Source organism: Lissotriton helveticus, chromosome 3_1 (genome assembly GCF_964261635.1).
Source record: "Lissotriton helveticus chromosome 3_1, aLisHel1.1, whole genome shotgun sequence".
Taxonomy (NCBI): domain Eukaryota; kingdom Metazoa; phylum Chordata; class Amphibia; order Caudata; family Salamandridae; genus Lissotriton; species Lissotriton helveticus.
In genome coordinates this window covers 1,967,023,988-1,967,049,344 of record NC_136061.1, presented here as the reverse complement: position 1 = coordinate 1,967,049,344, position 25,357 = coordinate 1,967,023,988, and the positions used below count along the sequence as shown (strand labels likewise).

Here is a 25,357-nt window from a genome sequence, read left to right as displayed (position 1 = left end):
GGAGGACTCTTGTCCAATTCCTCCGGCTGGAACTCCCACCTATGAGCTTTATTCTAAACATGGTGTAGGCCCCATCACCTTTAATGAAGTGTGGGTCCGTTATACGAGAAAAGATGGTGTTTTGCAGTGGCCACAGAATGGTAGTTTTGAGCCTGATATATTAGATAATTTGGAAGATACATTGTTTAAGAGAAAAGCCCGGCCGGCTATGTTTGACTCCTTTCGCCGTTGGCGCAAGGAAGCCAAACAGAAATAAATTAAACAAGCAAAAAGAGATAGGAAGCAAAAGGGCATGACTGTTATACAGGCTGCCCAGCAGTTTAAAGACAATGAGACTGATTATGCGATTGAGGTCTCAGATAGACAACATCGTATGGCAATAGATAAGTGTTATCCGGTGTTGCCAATTTCCCCTGCAGCCAAGGATGCTGACCCCGAAAAGGATCCTTTAATTTCTCACCTTTTGAGATTACCCCCGCCCTATGCTCCGGGTGCTAATGCACCCCTACTATTGCCTCCGGCTCAGCCCCCTGTTGTGCCCCAACCAGTCCCTGCTCCCCCGCCACTGCCCCTTCCAGTATCACCAACCCCACCCCTTCCTTTCCCCCCCTGACTCCCTCTATACCTGTCACCCCCTCTTCTGCCCCGCCTAACACTTTGTCCCCTGTCCTTATGACGAATTCCCTCTCAGTTCGTAAGCGGATGGTTGACACCGTTTCTGGCCTTTTGTCCCCTTTCTTCGGGTCATTAAACAGGACTCCTGTTCTTCCTCGTAGGCAGACCCGTAGTCAGCTTCCAGGTCCCAAAGAACGAGATGAGTTAGATCTACTCGCCCGCAAGTGGATCACGAATGGTCCCCAGTATAGTATACAAGACATTATGGACACTTTTCAGCAGTGGGATGCGCCAACGCAAAGGCATGTTTTTGATACCATGTGTGTCGTTCTTGCTCAAGAGTGGGAGGATATGGGATTAGGATTAGCCCCCCAGGGTCTGCTAGATGTGCAGGCTGATTTTGGCAAAGGGATAATGGTGGGCGCTGAGGTTGAGGATGCTATAAGGACGCTTGTCACCTTTAGAACAATGTTCCCTTACCGCTCTTTGCCTGAACACGATCCTTCTGTCCGAAGGAAACTAAAACACTATCCTATGAGAGAGGTTCCCCCGGTATGGAGAGCCCAGGGCGCTAATCCCCCCTATACCCGCGCACTTTCAACGTGTATGGGTACATGTTCCTTGGAAAAGATCTGAGGTTCTGGCACTCAAACAATCTTTACCAGACCCCCGTAAAAATCCTGCTGGTTAATACAAAGAGTTGTCCCAGACTGTTGATGCATGCATTATGAATTTGGGCGATATAGACATGCTAATGGGAAATGTGGTCCCACAACCATTGTGGGCTAAGATTCGGAAAGAGGACCATGCCCAAGAATTGGGAGGTGATTGGGCTGCTATCCTTGCCGCAGATGGACTCCAAGTGGGTGGTGCTAAACCTGATGCTTTAATTGCAGACCTTCCCGCTAGGATCATTACTTTGATGAAGACTATGATGCCCCCTCTGCAAGTTAATTGGGATAAGTTAGCTGCCTGTAAGAAAAGGAAAGATGAAAGCGTTTCAGACTTCTTTACTCGATTTGAGGAGATGTTTCTTGATCACAGTGGTCAGGATATGAGCACGGAAGGAGGGCAACGATTGTTTGTAGATAAATTTGTTTAATTTGCTCCCCGAACTTTCTAATAAACTGAAGGATTGAGAAAGTTCATGGGCCGTTTCTTCTTCTGCTCAGATATTGGCTACTGCTCAGTATTATGAAAATAGGGATAAAGAGGAAAAGGACAAACTTGATAAAAAAACTAAGGAATTAAAAATGAAAGTTCTTTTGCAACAGGCTTATCCCCTTCGTCCTGCTCAGCGCCAGTTCCAGCCGCTTCCCCAATTCCAGAAGCTGTTACAAAAACCTGAGCCCTTTGTTCCCCGGCCCCCACTGGGTCCAAATCAATGCGCTTATTGTAAGGAGGAAGGTCACTTCAAGAATAGTTGCCCGGTTTTGTTGCAGCGTGCTGGTGGTATGCCTGGGCCGCGAGGCCGAGGTGGCTACCAGTCAACACCCAGGGGTAGGGGGCGAGGTACATCATCTCAAGACCAGCGTTCCTTTCCCCCTCAAAACTCCATGAATTATTTTGATCAGCAAACTGCCCAGTCTGCCCATTATTACAATGATGATTATTATACCGAGGATGAGAGTCAAGGTTATCATACTAGCTAGGACAGCCATAGACAAAGTGAGGGAGTCATATCAGTTCCAGTGGACCAGAAAGGGCCTTATGTTGAAGTAGTTGCGCTAGATGTTTCAGGGCCATTTCTATTGGACACTGATGCAACGAAGAGTTCTATCATCCACTCTAAACTCCCTGGGGCACCTTTGTCTGGCTTAACAAATGTTTCTGTAGGATTTTCTGGTGCCCCAGTTCATAACCCAGTTTCTTGTCCTCTGCCCATCTCAATAGGTCCTTATGATTTGGAGGCTCCGCTTATTTTAACAACTGGTTGTGGTGAAAATTTGTTAGGTTTGGATTTATTAAAAAGACTGTACGCAACGCTGCATTGTTCCCCTTCTGGTGTACACCTCACTTTAGGTAAGAAATTGATTTCCCCGGCGTATTTGTCTAATGACCAACTCCCACCTGAATTGCGCTCTCTTCCTGCCACCCTCTGGGCTACAGGCCCCAATGATGTAGGTCTCTTGCAGATTCCACCCTACATCGTCACTCTCAAATCCAATGTTAAGTTACCTCACATTCCCCAGTATAAGATTTCCAGTGATGGTGAAAGAGCTCTCTTGGCTATTATTTATGATTTGGTTCAGAAAGACGTGGTTGAGGAGACAAGGGGAAATGTATGCAATAGTCCTGTTTTACCTGTTCTTAAACGTACTGACTCTTCTCAGCCACCCGTTTATCGTTTTGTGATTGACCTCCGGGAGGTCAACAAGATTGTTGTACCCCAATTCCCTGACGTCCCAGATATCACTGCCCTATTGACAATGATACCTGCTTCGGCTGCTTAGTTTTCTGTTATTGACCACAAGAATGCTTTCTTCAGCATTCCCATTGCTGAGGAAAGTAGGGATATTTTCGGCTTCTCTTTAGGAGGCCGAAGCTTCCGGTTCAAGTGTGCTCCTCAAGGCTATTGTGAGAGTCCCTCCATTTATAGTCAAGCTTTTAAAACTCAGCTCGATGCTTTCACTTTGCCCCCAGGTGCCACCCTTATTCAATACGTAGATGATCTGTTGGTTGCTGATGATTCTGAGGACATTTGTAAACAGGTTACTATTTCACTGTTACGTCACTTGTCTGACCTTCATCACAAGGTTTCACCCTCTAAATTGCAATATTGTCGCCAAGAGGTTACCTACTTAAGTCATATCTTGTCGAAGGAGGGACGGCGATTGACCCCAGAACGTATCCAAGCAATTGCTCAAATATCTGTAGCATGTACACAAAGGGAGGTGCATGCCTTTTTGGGCATTACCTCTTATTGTAGGCAGTGGATTCCAAATTTTCTTTGCTAGCGAAACCTCTTTTGGCACTCACTCTCAAAGATACACCCCAACCTCTCCCTTGGACTGTGGAATGTCAGAAAAGTTTCACTGACTTACGTACTTCTTTATGCTCTGCTCCTGTGTTAGGTACTCCTGATTACAGTAAGCCTTTCACACTCTACGTTCACGAGAGAGAAGGTTGCGCATTGTCAGTTTTAACGCAACAATTTGGAGACCAGCAGCGCCCATGTGCCTATTTTTCGGCCACATTAGACCCAGTGGCCAAGGCGTTACCTAGTTGTCTGAAAGCCACAGCAGCAGCAGCAGTTTCCATTCACCAGTCTGCTGGATTGGTATTGTATAATACTCTTATTGTCATGGTACCACATGCAGTAGATACCCTCCTAAATAGAACAAAGACTCAGCACCTTACAAGTGCCCGCTTGTCAGGGTACGAGCTGACGCTCTTGGCCAGCCACGTACATATCAAACGATGCAATACCCTAAACCCAGCCACGCTGTTACCGATCCCAGTAGAAACAGGTACTCAGGAACAGCATGATTGTTTCCTCCGTACAGAGGAGGAGACAAAACGTAGAGTCGATCTAAAGGACACTCCACTCCTGGACCCGGATGGGATCCTATGGGTGGATGGTTCCTGTTTCAAGCTCCCAAATGGTGAGACGACTTCGGCCTATGCAGTCACTACTTTGTACACAGTTGTGGAAACAGCACGCATTAGGCACAATTCAGCCCAGGCAGCTGAATTGATAGCTCCGACTAGAGCTTGTGTATTGGCTGAAGGAAAAAGAGTGAATGTGTACACTGATAGCCAGTATGCATTTGGAGTGGCCCACAGATTTGGCCGTCTGTGGAAGGAAAGAGGGTTTTTCACCTCCTACGGCACTAAGATACAGCACGGCCAGTTGGTAAATGACCTTCTCGAATCACTTACCTTGCCCACTCAGATAGCAATTGTTAAAAGTAGTGCGCATAAGAGGATTACTGATGATGTGGGTCGAAGAAATGCTTTTGCAGATCAGACAGCGATAGAGACAGCCAGAGATGTTACAAGCCGCATGTATGTTGCGGGTCCTGCTAGATGGGTCAGACAAGGAGGGATGTGTGAGGACACAATAGAAAGTGTAAAAATGATCCAGGGAGAGGCTACAGAGAAAGAACTGAGTAAGTGGAGAGAGGGTACAGGAATGTTGGGCGCAACAGTATGTTGGACAGAATTTTCAGAACATCAGCGCTGGCTGTTACCAGACACCTATGTGCTTCCAGCAGTTACCATGGCGCATGGTCCAGCCCACATCAGCGCTAAAGGGATATGTAAACTTTTGGCCCCTGTATGGCAGAATGCGGGAATCCCTAAATGCACAGATAATCTGGTTAAGCACTTTATTGTTTGCTTGATGCACAATCCAGGGAAGGGAACACCAACCCCAGCAGGCCATTTTGCTCCTCCAACGTACCCTTTTGAGGTGTTGCAAATAGATTACATTCACATGGAGCGATGTAACAATCTGAAGTATGTCCTGGTGGTGGTGTGTGCCTTTTCTAGATGGATAGAGACCTACCTCCTAAAGGATAATACTGCTCTGTCTACGGCTAAAGTCCTTTTGAAGGAGTTTTTCCCGAGGTTTGGCTTACCTCGAATCCTCTGGAGTGACAACGGAAGCGAATTCGTGGGTCAGATAATGCAGAAAGTGTGTGCAGGTCTCGGTGTTAGACAGAAGTTTCATGCGGCAAACCACCCTCAGTCAGCAGGTTTGGTGGAATGCTATAATGGTACTCTTAAGCTCAAGCTCGCGAAGGTACAGGCCAGTACGGGTCTTGCCTGGCCCGATGCTTTACCCTTGGCCCTCTTGTCTACTCGAACAACTGTCCATTTCCGTAAGGGACTCAGTCCCTACGAGGTTGTGTTTGGACGGCCAGCAAATGTCTGGGGAGTCCCAAGGCCAAAGAAGTGTTCCGAGATAGATCATCCTTTGTTGATTGATTGTTTACATGACCTCACCACTAAATTGCGTGTCCTTCACCAACAGGTACAAGACGCCTTGCCTCAAGCTTGCACTGATCCAGGCCATACCATACAACCCGGCGATTGGGTGTGCTTGAAGAACTTCCAGAGATCAAAGAACTTGGAGCTTCGTTGGAGAGAGCCCCGTCAAGTATTGTTGACAACACACACAGCTGTGAAGGTGGTCGGAAAGAAAAATTGGATCCACAGTGTGCATTGTAAGAAGGTACCCTTGCCTTTGCCTTATGACCAGTGGGTCCGTGAAGGTATTGGCGATTTTGAAGGTGAAAGGGTCCCCCGATTTGTACCTTTCAGTGATGCACACCTAGATTGGACTCGCTCTGAGAAAGAGGATGATGATGTTCTGCAGGAAGCTGTACCACTACACCTTAGGTTGAACAGGACCAATCCAGAGACACTCTTCCAGGATCAGACTGTGCCAAATAAGACAAGATACAATTTGAGGCCTAGAGTGGCTAGAGTCAATTGAGAATTTTTTTTTCTTTTGATTGCACTTTTCAATGACACTGACCATCCAATTAGGTTGCAGGGTCGTGGTAAGGGTCTTAGTTTGTGACCCGAGTAGTGGCAATAGGCCTTCGGGACTTGCAGTGTCATAGGACGGCTGAGAATCACAGCTGAGTGAAGAAGGAAGACTGCCATGAGCAACATTTAGAGGATGGATTCTGGAAAGGAAAATGATAAGAAGGATAAAATGAAGAAATATTGCTAATTATTATATAATAGATGTGGTATAACATTGTGTATTTTAATCTTTTTATGTATTATATTAGCTTGTGTGGGTTGGGTTACTTATACTATGCAGCAGACACCTACACATACCTCCCATTCCGTGCCATTTCGCACCACTGCCTCCCCGCACTAGTTACATACATTACCAGAACATGAGCAAAGTAGGAGAATGGAATATTTTAATAATTCATTCATTCAATTGTTGCACCAACATCAATTGGTAGTCCACACCACCGATTGTTGGGTTTGTGGTCTCTTGCCCCATACTACGGATAAAGGGATGCCATATTTAGTTTTACCTTTTTCCCTGAAGGGGTCCGCTTGGGCTTATACATCTATGTTCTCTAATGCTTACGAGAACCAACCCCGTCACCCTGTTGGTCCATATGGGGGTGGGGTTGACGTTATTCATGACCCTCTGGCGAATGGAATGGTGGCTATGTCTAAGCATTATAGTAAAATTAATGAGTTACCCGCCGACGAACGACGGGCATACATTGGCTGGAACGTGACCCATTACATTACTAGCCTTACGGATAGGGCCAGACGTAAGAGATCCCCACCCATATGGACTGTACCCCACCGAGGCCACCTATGTCTCCAAGGACATGGTCAGAATGTCAAGGCCCAATTGGGAACGAGCTCTTGTGCGAGCACATATACTTATGCATCCCAGACTTCCCCACCGTTAGTGGCATCTCAGGGAACGTATTTCTTTTGCCATGATAGGGCTTATACATGGTTACCAGCCAATTTTTCAGGGACATGTTATGTGGCTTTTCTCCTCCCTCCGACATATACCGTCCCTTCAGGACATTACAGAAATAGGTACAGGAGAGGCGTCATTGATTCAGAAGATACAGCAGGACAAGAGGGAGGCGACTTTTTTAAAGGGTTCCTCCCATTCTGGGGCTCTATGGCCAATAGCAGAAACATAAGGCATCTTGTTCGAGTTGTTGAGGCAACGATAGAGGAGACTGTGGGGGCACTGAGTAACCTCACAGCCGAGCTTCAGGCGGTTCGCCTTATGACATTACAAAACAGAATGGTTTTAGATATCATTCTAGCGGACCGTGGTGGGGTATGTAAATTGATTGCATCCAACTGTTGCATTTACATACCTGACAATGCCCCTACATTGACTCAGATTAATGTGAGTCTGTGTTTTGCCTGCGTAATGGCAAAAGGAGGGTCTGAGGTAATTCAGTTTCAACTCCATTTTGTATTCCGTCGCCATTTTGTGTTGCCCTCACCAAGTGTTTTTGTCCTTTGTACTGCTACGTGTCAAACAACGCCCCCTTCCTTGTTGTGAAACCAATTCCAGGAACTAGCCAAACTAACTAATCCTTGTCTAGACTGACTAATCCTTGTCCCAACTATCTGTTGGCCTTCGGTATTCTTTCCCTGCATTATCCTATTTCTCAAGTTGTCCTTTGAAGAACACAAACACGTCCTGCCATTACTGATTGACCTATAGGTGCTGTCATTGATTGACTTATGGGGTTGGAAAAGAACACGGCTCAAGGGGGACGTTCTGGTCACATGGTGTCTTGTTTTGAATGTTTTCCTATTGGCTAATATTTGGTGCATGGGGAGTATTTTTCTGTGGGTGTATATGGTTATAAAAGACTGTAAGCCACGGAGCGAAGTGGCAGTCTCCTGAGAACCTACTATTGGTGTACTTCTGGGACAACTGTGCATAGCTAGAGCTAATAAATTTGGTTTTCTACGCTAACAGAGTATTCCGTGTCTCTGAACAACAAGGCAGGTGAACTCGGAGATTTCAGGCGTGCCCTGCGCCGCCAGGCCCTTCTAGGCCCGGTTCTTCAGTGCAGCACCTATTGTGCCATCCAGTATAGTGGCAGTGAAGTGTTAACCTGCAATCATATTTTTTAGGCTAATTTACATTGGGTCTCCAGCTTCTCCTAGCCAATAATTAGCTTTGGATAGGAACAAATAAGAGGCTGGTCTGAATGGGCAGAGAAGACTCCTCAGAGTCTAGTAGAATATGCAGGGTAGGGGCTGCAGGCCTCCATTATGAGAGAACAGTGTTCAATCCTACCTGATAGATCTGTTCAGCCATGTGACATTTGGGGCAGGCTTAAAACGGAGAGAACATAATGTCAAGGAAATTCTTGTGTAACCACCGTTTGATTTATGAAGGACCCTGCTTTTATACTACCAGACATTTGTCTCTGGGTTTGTTGTGGATACACGGACTGCCTCAAACTGGATGTTGTGGGAGAACACTAGCATTACCATAGTACACTTTCCACACATGCCCAGCCCTCAGAGCCCAAGATTAGTGTGGCCAATGAATTTCACCATCTTGAAAATGCCGACATTTGGTAGGGTTGGCTGTGGGAACTTTTGCCCGACTGGTTATGGCTTGCCTGGGAGTCAACCAAGGCCTCTCCACCTCCCACCCAAGCCCCAGCTTGTTCCAGGCATAAAGGTGGGTACCAAGCACCCACCTCAGAACATTTTCCAGACCCATGGAAGAGGACTGGACTTGCTGTCTGATCTGAGAGGTATCCAGAAGGACTTGACCTGCTCCAACTTGTACCCAGAAAAAAGAAGTAGACTCCAAGGGTCAGTTAGCTTACCTCGTGTGTGACTACAGGGCGACAACAAGCTGCAAGAGACCTTTTCCTGCAAGTACCCAGGTGACCAGTAGCAAATCAGCCCTGCTGTTAGCCTCTGTTCAATACCCTGGGAGTCTCTCATGAGGTCCTGGGCGGTCTGGAAGTGTACTGTGGAGGATTGGGAGTTACAAGACTGCACCAGAAGGGAAAATCTTTCACCAGGAAGAAACTGGTTGGTGTATTTCACTAGCACTCTATTGCGGTCAGCATTTAAATGTGCCTAGCTCCCGGTCTATCACGGCCACTGACTATCAAGTTTGCGCTTTTTTTTACCTTTCTCTACTTAAAACTTTAAAAAAATGTATCCCCTCATTGGGTTTTTGTCTTTTTGGTGTTCTTTTGTTTAACACATTTTACTCTATTTTTCTAATTCATTTTGGGATTCTCAATTTTTTGCATTTTTACGCTACTGTTTGGGTATTTCATGAATACTTTATGTATTATCCTAAGTTAAGCCTGTGTGTTCTGTGACATAGCTACCAGGGGGTTGAGCTTAGGTTAATTTAGTGACTCAGAGGGTTCGCCCTGACAAGGTTTGTGATTATTCCTTGAAGCGGGTAGTCAAACACCTCAAATAATAATCCAATTTCCTACAGCGTGCTTGTGTGAGGGTAAAGGAACCAACAGGAAGAGCAGTGTGTCTCCATGCCCTTGTACATATAAAACTGTGGAACCCGGACTCCTCCACTTAATTGCAAAGCGTAAAAGTCAACCTGAAATGATCCCTTTACACCTACAAGGAATACCTACAAGCTTAAAGGAGGTATTTTTGGTCATACACTTATGTTTATGGCCAAAACAATTTTTAGGAATAGGGACTGGTGTGTTTACTGAAAATGAAAGGCTGGTATTTATTGTGTTCTCATAAAATGAGAGATTATTATTTATGGACCAAAACAATGCATTTCATACAATTGAATTCCTGATAGTTTGGGAATAAAGAGTGAGTTTTCATAACATGTAATTTTTTTGTTTGGGGAGGAACACGTCATGTGCCAAAAATGCAAGCTAGCATAATTAGTAGATTTCGCAAATTGCCTAATGTTTGGGGAAATGTTAGTCTGTTTCCAAACATAGCCATCAATTGTTTAATGAAAATCAGATTATTTGGAGTACAAATGGAAAAACAGAATTGGAGATCCAAATTTCAGTATTTTCAGAAAACAGCAAGCTAATGTTTTGTAACAATGAGTTTATTTACTAAAACAAAAATCTCATATTTGAGAGCAAATCTGGTCCACTGTCAGCAAATAAGCTGCTGCTGATTCAGGACGAAGCAGGTGTAGTTCCAAAATATATATGAAGCTGAAGTACGATAATTTTTTACCTTATTATCTTGTAAACTAGGAGGTTGGGCACTGAGGGGAAATTAAATAAAGTGGCAGAAGTAAAGAAGGTTGCATTATAATTTTAAATTAATCTGCCTGTCAAACCTCAAGCTCTCTAGTTAATAGGTTAGGAAAATTAAGTACTATGGGGCCCATTTCTTTTCCAAGCTGCGTAGCTACAGGTAGAAGCCAAGCTCACTTACTGCTAGCTGGGACAGGGATTTACACCTAATGAGTTTCAATGTTGCGACCACTGGTTGCAAATAAGCCGGAAACCCAGAATTAAAATATTGTTATAAAAAACAGTGAGTATTCATCCAAAGTAAAGACTACAAACACTGTTAAGCATTGAGATAAAAATGGAGGCCTGAAATATTTGAGAAACTAAATGGACAAACAGATCAGAAAATGGACCGATACATTTCTGAACAAGAACGTGTAAGAAGAGTCATTCTTCTGCTGCTTCCAAGCTTATTGCTTATGCCAGCAAATGTTATGTATTCCTCAGTCTGAAATCAGTGGAGTCCTGGGGTTACCTCTCATATTTCCCAGTTATCTGACCCCCTCCAGCTGCCTCTCGTATTTCTCAAAGCCAGCTCACCTCACCGTGTGCCTCACCTATTGCGCTTAGGACAGTTTTACCTATTCCTTAGTATGCTGCTGGTTAGGTTCCTGAGGATGCCTAGTGTATGACTAGGTCTGCAGACAAGTGCACCCTTGTATCTATTTTGCATAATACTCCCATTCGTTCATAAAATAATGCTCAGGGCATGCCATCTATTTACAGTGGAGTAAGATAAGCCCACCCAGTTCCTGAGCTGAACGTCGTTGCTGCACCCATCCCTTCATATCCTGCCATCAATTCCAGCTGATACCGTCAGATGAGCTGTAGTTGTCGCAATGCTAACACTCACCTGTAAACCGGATGAAGACGAGCCATCATCCAAAAAGAAATCAAAATCATGCCAAGGGCAGGACAATGCGAACCGTCCGTTGCCCATCTCTTCTATGTCACCCAACTCCAGGGGTCCTCCTGTATGCCAAACATAGGTAGGGTACATGATCAACACGTTATAACAATAGCAAACCAATTAGACTTAGGTTTCAACTTGTTTCAGGAAGCGTTCTCCTCAGATACAAATATTTCTCAGTAATCAAAGTTATTATACCTTCCTCATTTATTTTCGATTCTGATGAACAAAGGCACTGACCAGTTCAGGCATCCAATCATTGCTGGGAGAGTAAACTTTAGTTAAATCATTATTTTATTTTTTTTAAACTCTTTATTCATGACTGGATCAGATATTACATTTTGCAAAACATTTCTTTTAACATACTGTCAGTCTTTTCCGTTTTCTGAAACATAACTTTGGCGCAGTGCTCCATACATCAGATCCTACATCACGGTTCGTGAAATTCCAAATATCAAATCAGAGTATTACTTATCACTTATTACATGTCCGTAGGGTACTGTATCGCCCAACCGTTTCCCGTTCCCTCCCACCTCCCCCCACTCTGTTCCCGTCTCCTGGTCATTCCCATGTACATTTTTAGAACGCTCATCTAACAGTGATGTGATGGTATGAATGGACATTACAGGTCATAGGTGTGGTCACCAGTTTATCTAGGTCGGTCGGCCTTACATATCACCTCCCCCCACCGCTGGTGAGTGTTCAGGCACCCTCATCCCTGGGCAATTCCAGGTCCTCATCCTCCAGCTCCAACAGCATGCGGTCCCAATCTTGTGCTACAGGGTATTTCCGGTGGCCCTTCTCCTGCTCCCTGCGCAGTTCCGCTGCCTCCGCCTTTCCCCATTTCAGCATGTCGGATCTCCACATCGCTATGGCTGGAGGTCTAAGGGACTTCCACCTCATAGTGAGGGTCCGGAGTGCCAACAAGAGGGCTAGGTCTGTAAATTTCAGCTGTGCCCTACAGGCCTTGGGTCTCTTCCTATTGCCTATCAGGCAGGGTAAAGCGCCCACCGGGACCTGCATACCCGTTATAGTGTGTAGTGCGTGCCGGATTGTCTCCCAGTATGTGCGCAGTCTCGGGCACGCCCACATCATGTGGACAATATCAGCGTCATCACCCTGACACCTAGGGCAACAGTGGGAGACGGTGGGAAATATCCTATGTAATCTTTGTGGAGTGAGGTAAGCCCTATGTAGCACCATGGCTTGTATAAATTTGAATTTAGCATTCCTGGACACTCTCCTGGGGTGTCCGAGGATGATCTTCCAGTCCCCGTCTGTAATTTCCTCTCCTGTGTCTGTGCTCCAGGCCTCCCTGAGTGGGGTGAGGGATCCAGCTGCGTGTTCTCTAATGCCCACATATAGCCATTTCACTAAATGTCCGCCCGACCCCATGTAGTGGAGGAGACGGACCAATTCGTGTTGTGTTGGTTTAGTGCGTTGCGTAGCCCAAGTGCGCCTTACATAATGGGAGACCGTGGCGTGTAGAAGATAAAGCCGTTGCGGGGCTCCCGTGGATTGTGTAAAGGTGGCATGGTCCAGCAAGTTGTCGTCCCCTAATAAGTCCCCAACCCTGTCTACCCCAGCAACTATCCAGGGTTGTAATCTGCGTCTCGTCAGGGGTCCCTGTGGAGTCGGTAGGCCCAGTAGGGGGATGTTGTCTGCATAAGGAGGGGTCCCTGCCGTGTATTTAAGTGCATTCCGCCAGCACTTCAATGCCACGAGCAATAAGGGGTGGCAGTCCCTCGGAATCTTGGCCGCAGGCAGCAGAAGGGAAGGGAAGAGCGCCAGCTCTTGTGGTGTGAAAGCAATCTCATGGAGGTTTCTACCCGCCACCCACCTAGTCAGCCATTGAAGTTGGCTAGCGTAGTAGTAGCCACGCAGGTCAGGCACTCCCAGGCCCCCTTGTCTGGTGGACAGTTGTAGTTTCTTGAGGCTTATCCGTCTCCTCCCCGAACCCCAAATCAGGGTGATCAATAACGAGTTCAACATGGTAAATATGGGTTGTGGTAGGAGGACCGGCAGGTTCACAAAATAATACAGGATTCGGGGAAGCAGGACCATCTTTGAAAGTGCCACCCGACCCATGACAGACAGGGGCAGGGACGTCCAGAAGTTCACACTACTACGGAGGCCAGTAATTGCTCTCCGCACATTACCCTCAATCTGGTCGTCAGGGTTCCGATAGACATTAATGCCGAGGTACTTAAATGTAGTCGGGGCCACCTGGATCACGTGCTCCCCAAACTGTATGTGGGTGGGTAGTCGCCCGTCGCGTAAAAAGAACCCCAGTGATTTCCCGGGGTTAATCGCCAGGCCCGATACCCTTTCGAACCGCTCAAAGGTATGTGCCAGGAGGGTATGGTCTCCCTGCAGGTCTCGTAGGAACAGCAATATGTCGTCGGCGTAGATGGAGATCAGATTATGGGTATCACCAACCTGGATTCCCGCCTCTGCCGCCCTAGTCCGGAGTGCAATCGCCAGGGGTTCTAACGTAAGGACAAATAACAGCGGTGACAGTGGGCAGCCCTGTCGGGTGCCCCTATGTACGCCATAACTGTCCGACGTGTGTTGGCCGGTGCGTGCCCGGGCCGTTGGGTTTGTATATAGTAGACGAACCCATTTGATTAGGGCGTCCGGAAGTCCAAAGCGACGTACAACTTCAAACATGAAGTCCCAAGTCAGGGAGTCAAACGCCTGCCGCAGATCCAGGGTTATACATCCAGCCTGCGGCAAGTCCGGGGGGGTCGTGGACATGAGGGCATGTAGACGTCTCGTATTTTGAGAAGTGCTCCTCTCCGGGAGGAAGCCACACTGATCCGTGTGGATCAGGCCAGGGAGGTGGGCTTGTAATCTCAGGGCGATAGCTTTACTGAGGATTTTATACTCCGAGGGGAGCATAGACAGAGGCCTATAGTTACTCACGTCCAGGGCATCCCTGCCGGGCTTTGGAATAGAAATGACCAAGGCCTGCATAGTCGAAGCCGGTAGGTGGCCAGTCTCATACGCGGTTTTGTAGATATTTTCTAGAATAGGGGCTAACGTATCACAGTAAGTTTGGTAAAACTCACCCGGCAGACCGTCCATGCCTGGGGTCTTGCCTCGGTTTAGAGAGTGGATGGCTATTTTAATTTCCTGCTGTGTAACAGGCCCTGCTAGGATCGTCTGGATATCTCGGGGAAGGGCCGGGAACGGCAGCTCGTCCAGGAAGTCTAACATGGCATCCCTAGTATCAGTAGGGGGTGGGGCGTACAGTCTCTCCAAATGGGTCTTAAACACATTATTGATCTCTATCTGCGTATTCACCTGTCTGCCCGTGTCATCTCTGACACTCGTGATTGTCGGGGTCTCAGGGGTGTCTCTAATCAGACGAGCCAGCAGTGCACCTGACCTGTCCGCCTCCGCCTGTTGCCGTTGCAAGTATTCTCTGTAGTCCATTACCCTTAGGGATTCCAGGAGCTCTGCATGCTCAATATTGCACAGTTGGAGATCCCCCCTACATTCAGGGTCCGTCCCCACTGCGGTCTCAAGCACTGCCAGCCGGTCCTCAATCGTACGAAGTCTGTCATGTACCTCCTGCCTGGCGCCCACCAGCCGGCCAATCGCAGCGCCCCTCACCACCGCCTTCATGGCGTCCCACACAACCAGGTTTGAGGACGCAGAGTCCCAGTTGTCCCTAAAGTAGTCCGTTAGTGTGTCCCCCATGTGGGCACGAAACGGGCCATCTTCAAGTAGTGATGGGTTGAGCCTCCAGGTGGGCACTGGAGAGGGAATCCTGCCCCAGTCCAAATCTAGCGTTAGCGGCCTATGGTCCGAAAAAGTCTTGGCTAGGTAGGCCGAGGACGTACAGTGTGCCATCAAGGACTTTGTGCAAACAAATCTGTCCAGGCATGTATGCAAGTTATGTAGTGGGGAATAGTATGAGTACTCTTTATGTGTCGGATATAGTGTACACCACATATCTGCCAACCCCCACCCTTGAAGCCATGTTCGAAAGGAGTCAGACAGTTTGTGAACCCCTGTCCCCTGAAGCGGAGGGTGCGATCTGTCCAGCCCTGTGTCCAGTATCATGTTCCAGTCCCCACCCAGGATCCAGGGATTGTCCGCCCAGTCTGCTAAGGCCCTACTCACAGTGCCTTTAACCAAGAGGTATCGCCCTTGGTCATCTGTCTTCCTATCTATCTCCACGAAGGGGACACCATAGCGCACCCAGATCGTGGCTCCTCTAGAGAAGGCAGAATATGTTGTGGAAAAGACAGTCCCCCTCCATTTCTTCCGCAGGGTGTGCACTTCGGGCTGTGTTAGGTGGGACTCTTGGAGGAACACAATGTGTGCTTTCTGACGGAGCAGGAAGGCGTGCACCCTATGTCTTTTCTGTATCGCCCCTAATCCTCTCACATTCCACGTAACCAGCCTATACTTCCCTTTCGTGTCAGCCATAATCAGATACCGATGCTCGAGTAGACAACAAGATATAGTGTAGTGTGTGCATTCGCCACGGTGACCAGAAGACGGTTCCCTCCCACCCCCAAACCCCAACTCTGGAGGCGCAGCCTCGGAACCCAGCTGTGCCGAACATGAAACAGTACAACAAAATCAAACAATGAACCATGCATACGCTCTTGGGGGGTCTGCTACACTTAAGCCACATCCAATGGACCATGTCAGTCGGTGTCGCCTGCTCAACGGCGCCGCCGGGAGGGTCATTGCTTATAATCAGTCACTGTTACCGGCCTTCTCTTGGGGGGGGGGCCCCCTTTCATTCCCGCCAAACCAGTGAGGTGTGTCTGTGAAAGTTCAGGGTGAAGGCCTAGTCCAGCTCACACTGTAGGGGGCAGCAGGCAGGATCATATCATTGCAAGAGCACTCAGTTACTGCAAAACAACATGCGTTTCTCCTTCTCCCAGGGTCCCTCGCACTCCTCTCTCTCCCCTCCTCTCCCCCCCCCACGGAGCCTCATGAAGGTTACAAGAGTAAAAAGGATACCAGGTGGACTCAGCGAGTCAGAGTACATTCGCAGCAGTCATTATTCCAAGGCAGTGTCCAGGATTTCATCCGCCGCTCGGGGCGTCACATTCGGGAAAAGTACCAAGCTGTTCTCAGAGTCCGAATGCACAGTGCTGTCCTCCGTGTCCGTATTCACTTGTTCTCGGTCGTCTCTGAAGGAACCCACCATCGCAATGGCGTCCACTTGTCCCTGTTTCTGCTCGTGGGCCGGAGGCCTCCGACCCCTCGATTCCGAGCCTCCCGGATCCGCTCCGCTACTCGTCGGGGCCGCTCCGTCTGTGGCTCCACTGGATGTCGAGCCCTGAGTCTGGATCATGTCTCATTCAATGTCCATCCCTTCCAGCCACTCTTCCGCGTCTGTGGGGCTATCAAAGAAGTGGGTCTTGTTGTCATGGATCACTTTGAGTCGCGCCGGGAACAGTAGGGCGTAGCGGAGCCTGGCTTTCTGGAGTTTCCTCTTAATCTCGTAGTATGAGGACCGCTGTTTCTGCACTAGATTGGTGTAATCTGGGTAAAGTGAGATGCGTTTGTTTTCATATTCTATGACAGCTTTCAGCCGGGCCTGTCGAAGTAACGTGTCCCTATCCCGGTAATTGAGGATCTTCACAATCAGGGGCCGAGGCGGTCGGCCCGGGCTCGGCTGACCCGTAGGAATCCTGTGTGCCCTCTCCACACAAAAGTACGGGGACAGTCCGTCCGCAGCAACATGCTCCCGGAACCAGGCCTCCATAAATTCCGCTGCGTGGGGCTCCTCACAGCATTCCGGCAGGCCTATGACGCGGATATTATTCCGTCTATTGCGTCCTTCCGCATCTTCCACCCTATCCATAAGAGTCTGTACCTGGTGCTGGATTCGCTGGATAGAATCTGTGTGTTCAGCCACCGTCGGGGTAAGATCTGTCAGCGCCAGACCCTGGTCCTTGACTTTGTCCAACAGCTTGGAGTGATCGGCCTTAAGTAGGGAAAGATTCGAGGTAAGGGTACCCAGTTGCACCTCCATCGCAGTCCTGGAGTCTCTAATTTCCTTAAGGATCAAGTCCAGTTCGTCACCCTGGTGGCTAGAGGCCGCAGTCCCCGACGCGGGATCGCCGAGGGCCTCATCAGATACGTTGTCGGTAGGAGTACCATCTTTATTCTCCGCCGCTTTCACCCCTCTCCGCCCCATGCTGCTCGTCGTAGGGCCCTCGCAAGGTGCAGGGGTCAGTATCTCGGCCCCGTCCGTGGGCACCGACCGTTCACGACAGCCTGGCCCCGACTCTGTAGCCCCCTTGTCTGTAGGCGCGAATATGCAGGGGGCCGGGGGGGCAGGTGGCCAGCACGTCCCAGCCGCTGTTTGGTGGCCTTCTTCGCAGGCCCGGTTCAAGTTCAGCCCGCAAAGCCCCTCAGTTCATGCCCCCTCACGAGGGCACCAGCCGCGGACCTGTGCCCAGTCCGCCGCCCCAGCCGGTGCAGCAGAGTCAGCAGGGCGCCGCAATCTCAGGTCTCCGGCAAGCGTCGTCGACGAAGATGGTTGGGGGGGGGGGGGGGGGGGGGGAGGGAAGACCAGGGAGGGGGGCCGCCGGTGTAGCGCAGCGCCGGTTCCCGTGTCCCCGGAACCCTCCAGGAAAGATTCTGCTGCGCGTGATGGCTCCTCCCTGCCCCGTCTCCAAATGCACGTCCAGGAGGCCTCCGGGCCGGGGGGGGGCAGGGGGCCAGCCAGGGGGGGGGGCCGCCAAAGGTGTGGGGTCGGCTCTTCAGTCCCGCCAGCTGCAGGGTCACCCCCCGTACCTCAATGTCCAGGCGGGTCCCCAGCGAATCAGCAGGAGACGACGCCGCGGCCCGGACGCAGTCCGCGCCTGAGACCAGAGTAGGCCGTTTCCCCGTCGGGCTCCGCTGGTCTTTCCTTGCAGCCCACAGCCGCCCCGGGGGCCTTCAGAGCAATCGGGGCCTCCACAATCAGGTCCGGTCGCCGCGGGACAACCTTCAGCCTCGCAGAAGCCGCACCAGAGCCCGGGCAGGTCCGGCCGGCCGCAAACTCGAGGCCCGGCTTTTGACTAGGGACCAGGCCGCAACAGCGTCGGGACTCGCCGCTCCGCCCCTGTGTCCGCCGGAGGCTCCAGACTCGACCCAAGGCTCCCGGGAGGGCAGCGCATATAGGAGTGTCCCCTCCAGGTTATTACTCAGCTCCGTAACGGCCGTCACAGGATGATGGCTTCCCGGCAGCACCGGAGCTCTAACAACCTCCGACCGCCATCGTGGCCAGCTAGCCACGCCCCCCCAACTTTAGTTAAATCATGATGCTGGATCTTGGACATGTAAATCTATAATCATAAATGTAGAGGTAAAATATGGAGAAGGTTTGTAAGTTTCTACAGACATTAAACGAATTAAACAAACTTTGAGCATTCACAGACAACATTAATTGTAGCTGCATATTTCTTCAACAGACCTCTAGCCTCGAGGGTTTTGCAGATATACATAACTGTCCCTGGGTAGAGTCAAGATGGTAGAAGCATAAGATGCATTAGATGCTCCTGTACTTGGGCTTTAAAAAAACTGGTGTCCCCATTGGTTCAACATCAAGAGTTTAGTGCTACAGGGTTCTCCCTCCAGCATCCTCTTCAGACCCGAGAGGGAAGGCTGAGAAGCAAGGGAATACCACGGACAGAGGTCCCAGATGAAGCAGAAGAGTCATATTTGAATGCTTCAGGCTTCAAAATGAAGCCCACATGTATCAACGTGGAAAACCTGGGAGGGGCATGCCCACGCTCTGGGGAAACTGGTCCTAGGATGCTTGTTTCCAGTCCAGGGAGGATCTGGCCTGGCAGTACGGGCTGGACTGTTCCCATTGGGCGCAGGGTCAAGAATGATTTGCATATGGCTGGGTCCAAACTGGAATGGCATGATGAGCAAAAAAACAATGGATTTAGGCCCAGATCTCTGTACTGGGGTGAATGTATGACATTGTTCTGCAATCTGTCCATCAATTGTTCTTTTTACATTTGTCACCCCGAGTGGGACGGGTATGCCCAGATGTGGGTCCCGTGCTCTCCATGCCACTAGAGTCAAGCTATCCTGGCTGATGAGGGCTGAAAGCCCGAAACCGGTCCTAGGATGCTTGTTTCCAGTCCAGGGAGGACCTGACCTGGTAGTTCGGGCTGGACTGTTCCCATTGGAAGCAGGGTCAAGACTGATTTGCATATGGCTGGATCCAAACCGGAATGGCATGATGACCAAATATATGATGGATGTAGGCCCAGATCTCTGCACTGGGGTGAATGTATGGCATTGTTCTACATTCTGTCCATCGATTGTTCTTTTTGCATGGGAAGTAAAAACACCCTGGGGCGGAAGAAGCAGCCTATCTGCTTTTGAGTGTGCAGAGTGGAGAACCGTTCAGGATCAATGTTTGGTGATAAGCTGTAGGCAGAGTTGAGAAAGGACGGTGAGAAAAGACCCCTGCAGGCCAAAGGTGCTCAAGAAAGGACACTTAACACATGGCTTAAACTCATCATAGCCAAAGTGCAAAACCGAGCAGTACGTCTTGCTCCTGCTACTGACCAAACAAACATATTATATTGGTAGGAACAAGCAGGAAGTCTGATTGCCTGTAAATTAAAAGCTAAGAGGGCCAAGAATAGACTAGGTGAGGTGAAAGACCAGGGAGATGTCCTGATCAAAGACTATCAGGAAATCGTGAATTTAGAAACTTCTGTAGTGTCATGTATTCAGCCGAAAATAAGCCTTCAGATTGGGCCCAAGAATGCTTGTCATGAGGGGAGGAGCTACGCTACGAATCAAGATGGCCGCGTAAGCTCCCGGCTCCGCTGACCTCCTCCGCCAGCAGCTCGATTATCCTGTCTTCAATCCTGACCTTACACCTGATTTCCTTGTTTATGAAGGTCTACTGCTTCTAAAGGTGCAATCCCGAGATTTCTACCTCATCGGCTGACGAAGATACGCCGTGTTTCCATTCTTGACCTAACAACGTGTGGAAGCCGGGGCCTCGATTTCTAGACTATCCGGGTCAGAGTTGAACAACATCGGCCGTGAGACCTGGACTGAGCCCGGTCTCCTGAAGTGTGCCTGAATTGTTGACTTTTTGTGACGATCCTTTGAACGATCTACACCGAGGACACACCAGCGTGCCACGCCGGCTGCAGTGGTGGGGGTCCGGTGCCCGGAGACCTTGCTGCCCTCCCGGGGTCGACGGGCTGGGGCCCTCTCTGACGGCGAAGGTGTGTTCTGTAACACGAGGAGCGCCCATTACTTGATATCAGATTTGCGTGGCTGCGACTCCGGAGCAGCCGGCCTCCGGGGTTCAAGTCCGGCTCTGTCGCCTATTGAGAGGGGATGGAGCGGACGGAAGGCGCGCCATCGCTGCAGGCCGTTGTGGCCGCCATTGGGGCGCTCCATTCGCACACAGTCGCTGTGTTCCGGACACTGATGGTGAAAGTGGACGGTATCCTGGAACCTGAGGACGACAGCTCGATTGGTTTCCAGCTAGAGGTGGTACCAGCGGTGCATTGCACATCAGAGGTCGAGGTCCCCGTGCATAACCCGGAGTTCATGAACCTTGACGGTCCCCTCTTACCGACAAGCCAGCCCGTGCTTCTCGCTAGCGTCTCTTGCCTGATCCTGCTGCCGCCTAACGCATCTATAGACGGTCTTCCATGTGGCTACGAGTTCCTTGGTGATGGTTTGGGATACTCGCTGTTTTTGGACACCTTTCCTCGTTCGAGCCGTGAACTTTTATCCTGTATTCGATCCTCCTGTGCTGACAAGAACTTTTGTGGACGCTTTGCCTTTTCCTTCAAAATGGCGGCTCGAGTGGCAAAGACTCTTATGACGGACCGTACTGGCCAGGGCTGAACTTTATCGCTGGGTTCCGATAAAATAGCTTTTAGCGATGCCGGGGTTGTGCCTATATTGTGACGAGAATTGGGTGGTTGTTGTTTATCCTCCCCTGACTGGTTTGTATAATTGCTAAATATTTACTTTACCATGTCTCGGGGTGGTCGCTGTTGGCGGGGGGTACGGGAGACAGGGAGTGTGTTTGCTTTTTCCTCCTCCGCTTTCTCTTTTCCCTTCCTTTAGGGTAGTTCTTGGGCGACAGGCACGCTGCTAGTGGGGTTAGGCCATAGCCATTGCAGGGGTGCAGGGTGGGGGGTTAGGGGTGGGGTTTTTTATTTTGCCTTCTTTTGTTCTATGGCCCCTTTTGTCTTTTCTTTTTCCTTCTACGAGAGATGGGCTGTTTATTTTTCACGAATCCTTTATTGTCCGGGTGTCTTCGCTGGCTCAATTATACTGTAACATTGTGGACGAGGTCACGCGGGTGGGATTGCTTTGATTGCTTAATAGATTGCTTATTTCTTATTTCCGTTATGTGTACCCGTGATGGGCATTTTACTTCTTACAGTGATTATTGTTTGTATATTTCCCCCGCCTGGCCCTGTTCTGTATTTTACTGCGAAACACCTGATATCTGTATTGCCTGCTCTTGTCTTACTGTTAAAATAAAAATATATATAAAAAAAAAAGAATGCTTGTCATTAGCCCAGATAACAACACCCTAGCAAGAACAAGTAGACACCCTAGACTTACTTATTAAGCAGACTTCAAACCAGAAAACCTCTAGGCTCAAATGGCTTCATCCCCCCCCCTTTTATAAAACATTCTGCCACATTTATGAGTCCCATTTATGAGGGAAAGATAGATCGCTGCACTTGTCTTATAGACCTGTTTCCCTTATAAATGTGGATGCTAAATTATTTACTGGGATCTTAGCCTAAAGACTTAATCCCTCCATAATTGACCCAGATTAGTCAGGACTCATACCTTAATAATAATGTGAAAAGATCAAGCAGCAACATCTTGCTTCAAACAATTGATGCTAAGAGGCCATTAAACAAAGTTCACTGGCTTTATTTGGAAGGGACTTGGAGCAGTTTCAGATTTGGTTCCAAATTTTGCAGATGGGTGTTCTGCGGTTAAAGCAAGCCAACAGCAAAGGTTAGAGCAAATCGATTGCCCTCTAGCCTGTTCTTGATATAGAGGGCAGCAGCTAAGGATGCCCTCATTCTCTCGTTTTTTTTCGCTCTCTATGTGGAGCTGAGTGGAGAGAGCATGGAAGAGTACAGACATAACACAAGTTAACATAGGGAGCGATAGTCATAAACTGAGTAGGTACTCCGACGACTACCCTAGAACCTTGCGCAACACCTCTGAAGCTGATAATGAAAATGATACGATTTGAGGAAGTCTCTAGGTTTTATCTAAATCTACATACATTTCAAGTTCTCCACAAGAAACAAACTCTTTTAACAGTTTTTGAAAAATTGTATATTACAAAAAAGAATGACAAGCACCTCAATCAATCAATCAATCATAGCATTTGTAACGTACACTACTTACCCGTGAGGGTCTCAAGATGCTAGGAGGGAGTTGGGGGTGGGGAGGGGGGGGGGAAGCTGCTACTGCTCAAAATGCCAGGCCTTGAGGAGTCTTCTGAAGGTCAGCAGGTCTTGGGTCTGCCGTAGGTGGATGGGGAGGGCGTTCTAGGTCCTGGCAGCGAGGTGGGAGAACGATCTGCCGCCGGAGGTTGCTCTACGGATGCGGGGGACTGTGGCGAGGGCAAGGTCGGCGGAGCGAAGCTGGCGGGTGGGGGTGTAGAAGCTGAGTCGTCTGTTGAGGTACGCTGGTCCGGTGTTGTGGAGTGCCTTGTGTGCATGGGTGAGGAGCCTGAAGGTTATCCTCATGTTGACGGGGAGCCTGTGCAGGTGTATCAGGTGGGGTGTGATGTGGCTGCGGCGAGGGATGTCGAGGAACAGGCGTGCAGAGGCGTTCTGAATGCGTTGAAGTCGTTTCAGGAGTTTGGCCGAGGCTCTTGCTTAGAGGGCGTTTCCGTAGTCCAACCTTCTGTTGACGAGGGCCTGGGTGACCGTTTTTCTCGTTTTGGTGGGGATCCACTTGTAGATCTTGCGGAGCATGCGGAGGGTGTTGAAGCAGGAGGAAGAGAAGGTGTTGACCTACTTTGTCATGGAGACGGTGGAGTCGAGGATGACCCCTAGGTTGCGTGAGTGTTCGGTGGGTGTTGGAGCTGTTCCCAGTGTGGTCGGCCACCAGGAGTCGTCCCAGGCAGAGGGGGTGGATCGGAGGATGAGGACTTCCGTCTTGTCTGAGTTCAGCTTCAGTCGGCTGTTCTTCATCCACTTGGCGATGGCTTTCATTCCTTCGTGGAGGTTGGTTTTAGCGGTGTGGGGGTTCTTGGTGAGGGAGAGGATCATCTGGGTGTCATCAGCGTAAGAGATGATGGTGAGGTCGTGCAGTAGGGCGACGTGGGCGAGCGGTGCCATGTAGATGTTAAACAACGTTGGGCTGAGGGATGAGCCCTGGAGTATGCCGCAGACGATCTTGGTGGCTTCGGAGCAGAAGGGGGGTAGGCGGACGCTCTGTCTTCTGCCAGAGAGGAAGGAGGAGGTCCAGTCCAGGGCCTTCTCTTGGATCCTGGTGTCGTGGAGGCGAATGCGTAGTGTGCGGTGGCAGACCGAGCGTCGAAGGCGTCTGACGGGTCCAGGAGGATGAGGGCCGCAGTTTCTCTGTTGTCTAGCAGGGCCCTGATGTCATTGGTGGCAGCGATGAGGGCAGTTTCGGTGCTGTGGTTGCTGCGGAACCCGAACTGGGACGGGTCCAGAATTCTGTTCTCCTCGAGGTAGCGGGTCAGTTGTTTGTTGACTGTCTTCTCGATGACTTTCGCTGGGAACGGGAGCAGGGAGATGGGCCTGAAGTTCTTGAGGTCCTTGGGGTCTGCCTTGGGTTTCTTGAGTAAGGCGTTGATCTCGGCGTGCTTCCAGCTCTCCGGGAAGGTTGCTGTCTCGAAGGAGATGTTGATGGCTTTCCGGAGATGGGGTGCGATGGTGGTGCTGGCTTTGTTGAAGATGTGGTGTGGGCATGGGTCTGACGAGGATCCGGAGTGGATGGTGTTCATGATTTTGATGGTGTTGTTGTTGTTTATGTTGGTCCAGGAGAGCAGGCGGTCGGTGCGGATGGTGGTCGTGGGGGTGGAGGTCTTAGTTGTTGGGGCGGTCGTGGTGTTGAAGTTGTTGTGGATGTCTGCGATCTTACGATGGAAGAAGGTGGCAAGCGAGTCGCACAGGTCTTGCGAAGGCGGAATGTCATTGGTGTTGGAGCCGGGGTTGGAGAGTTCCTTCACGACGTTGAAGAGCTCTTTGCTGTTGTGTGCATTGTTGTCTAGGCGGTCTTTGAAGGAGGCCCTTTTGGCGGATCTGATGAGGTGATGGTGTCTGCGTGTGGCGTTCTTGTGGGCTGCGTAGCTGTCCGGTGTTCGTTCACGGTGCCAGTTCTTCTCTAGCTTTCGGCAGGTTTGCTTGGAGGCCTGGAGGTCTTCAGTGAACCAGTTGGCTTTCTGGCTGGTGTGGCTGTTGGATGATTTCTTGAACGGGGCGAGGGTGTTGGTGCAGTCGTCGATCCACTGTCTGAGGTTGCGGGCGGTGGTGTTGGGGTCGGTGGGGTCGGCGGGTGGGCTCCGGGCGAGGGTGGTGGTTAGCTGGTCTTCGGTGACTTTGCCCCAGCAGCGGCGAGGGATCGGTTGGTTGCAGGGATGCAGTGGTGCGTGGTGGGTTCCGGAAGGTGAAGTGGATGCAGCGATGGTCGGTCCAGTGAAGTTCAGTGGTGTGGTTGAAGGAGACGTGGGGGCTTGGGGAGAAGAAGGGGTCAAGCATGTGGCTGGCGAGTGGGTGGGTGTTGTGACGAGTTTTCTGAGTCCGAGGTTGGCAGGTTGTCGATCAGGGTGGTGGAGTTGGTGGTGTTGTTGTTCTTGAGGTGGAAGTTCAGGTCCCCGAGGAGGATGTAGTCCGTGGAGGCGAGGGTGTGTGTGCTGACGAAGTCGGCGATGGAGTAGCTGAACTGTGGTAAGAGTCCGGGGGGGCTGTAGACGAGGGTTCCTCTGAGGGTGGTGTTAGGGTCGGTGTGGATCTGGAAGTGCAGGTGTTCAGCTGTGCTGAGGGTGTCATCGGTGTTGGTCGAGACTCTGAGAGTGTTCCTGTGGACGATGGCGATTCCTCCTCCTACTCTGTTAGTGCGGTCC

The 25,357-nt window shown here is 49.9% G+C and overlaps 1 protein-coding gene across 2 annotated transcripts in view; it reads right to left on the bottom strand.

Annotated features, from left to right (window-relative positions):
* LOC144824035 (uncharacterized protein HI_0077-like) overlaps positions 1-25,357 on the bottom strand; it is a 105,810-nt gene that overhangs the window by 57,343 nt on the left and 23,110 nt on the right. For both annotated transcript variants that reach the window (XM_078683077.1, XM_078683075.1), the window contains one exon: positions 11,209-11,327. In XM_078683077.1, the coding sequence (XP_078539203.1) occupies positions 11,209-11,327 (119 nt within the window). The remainder of the gene's footprint in view (positions 1-11,208; positions 11,328-25,357) is intronic.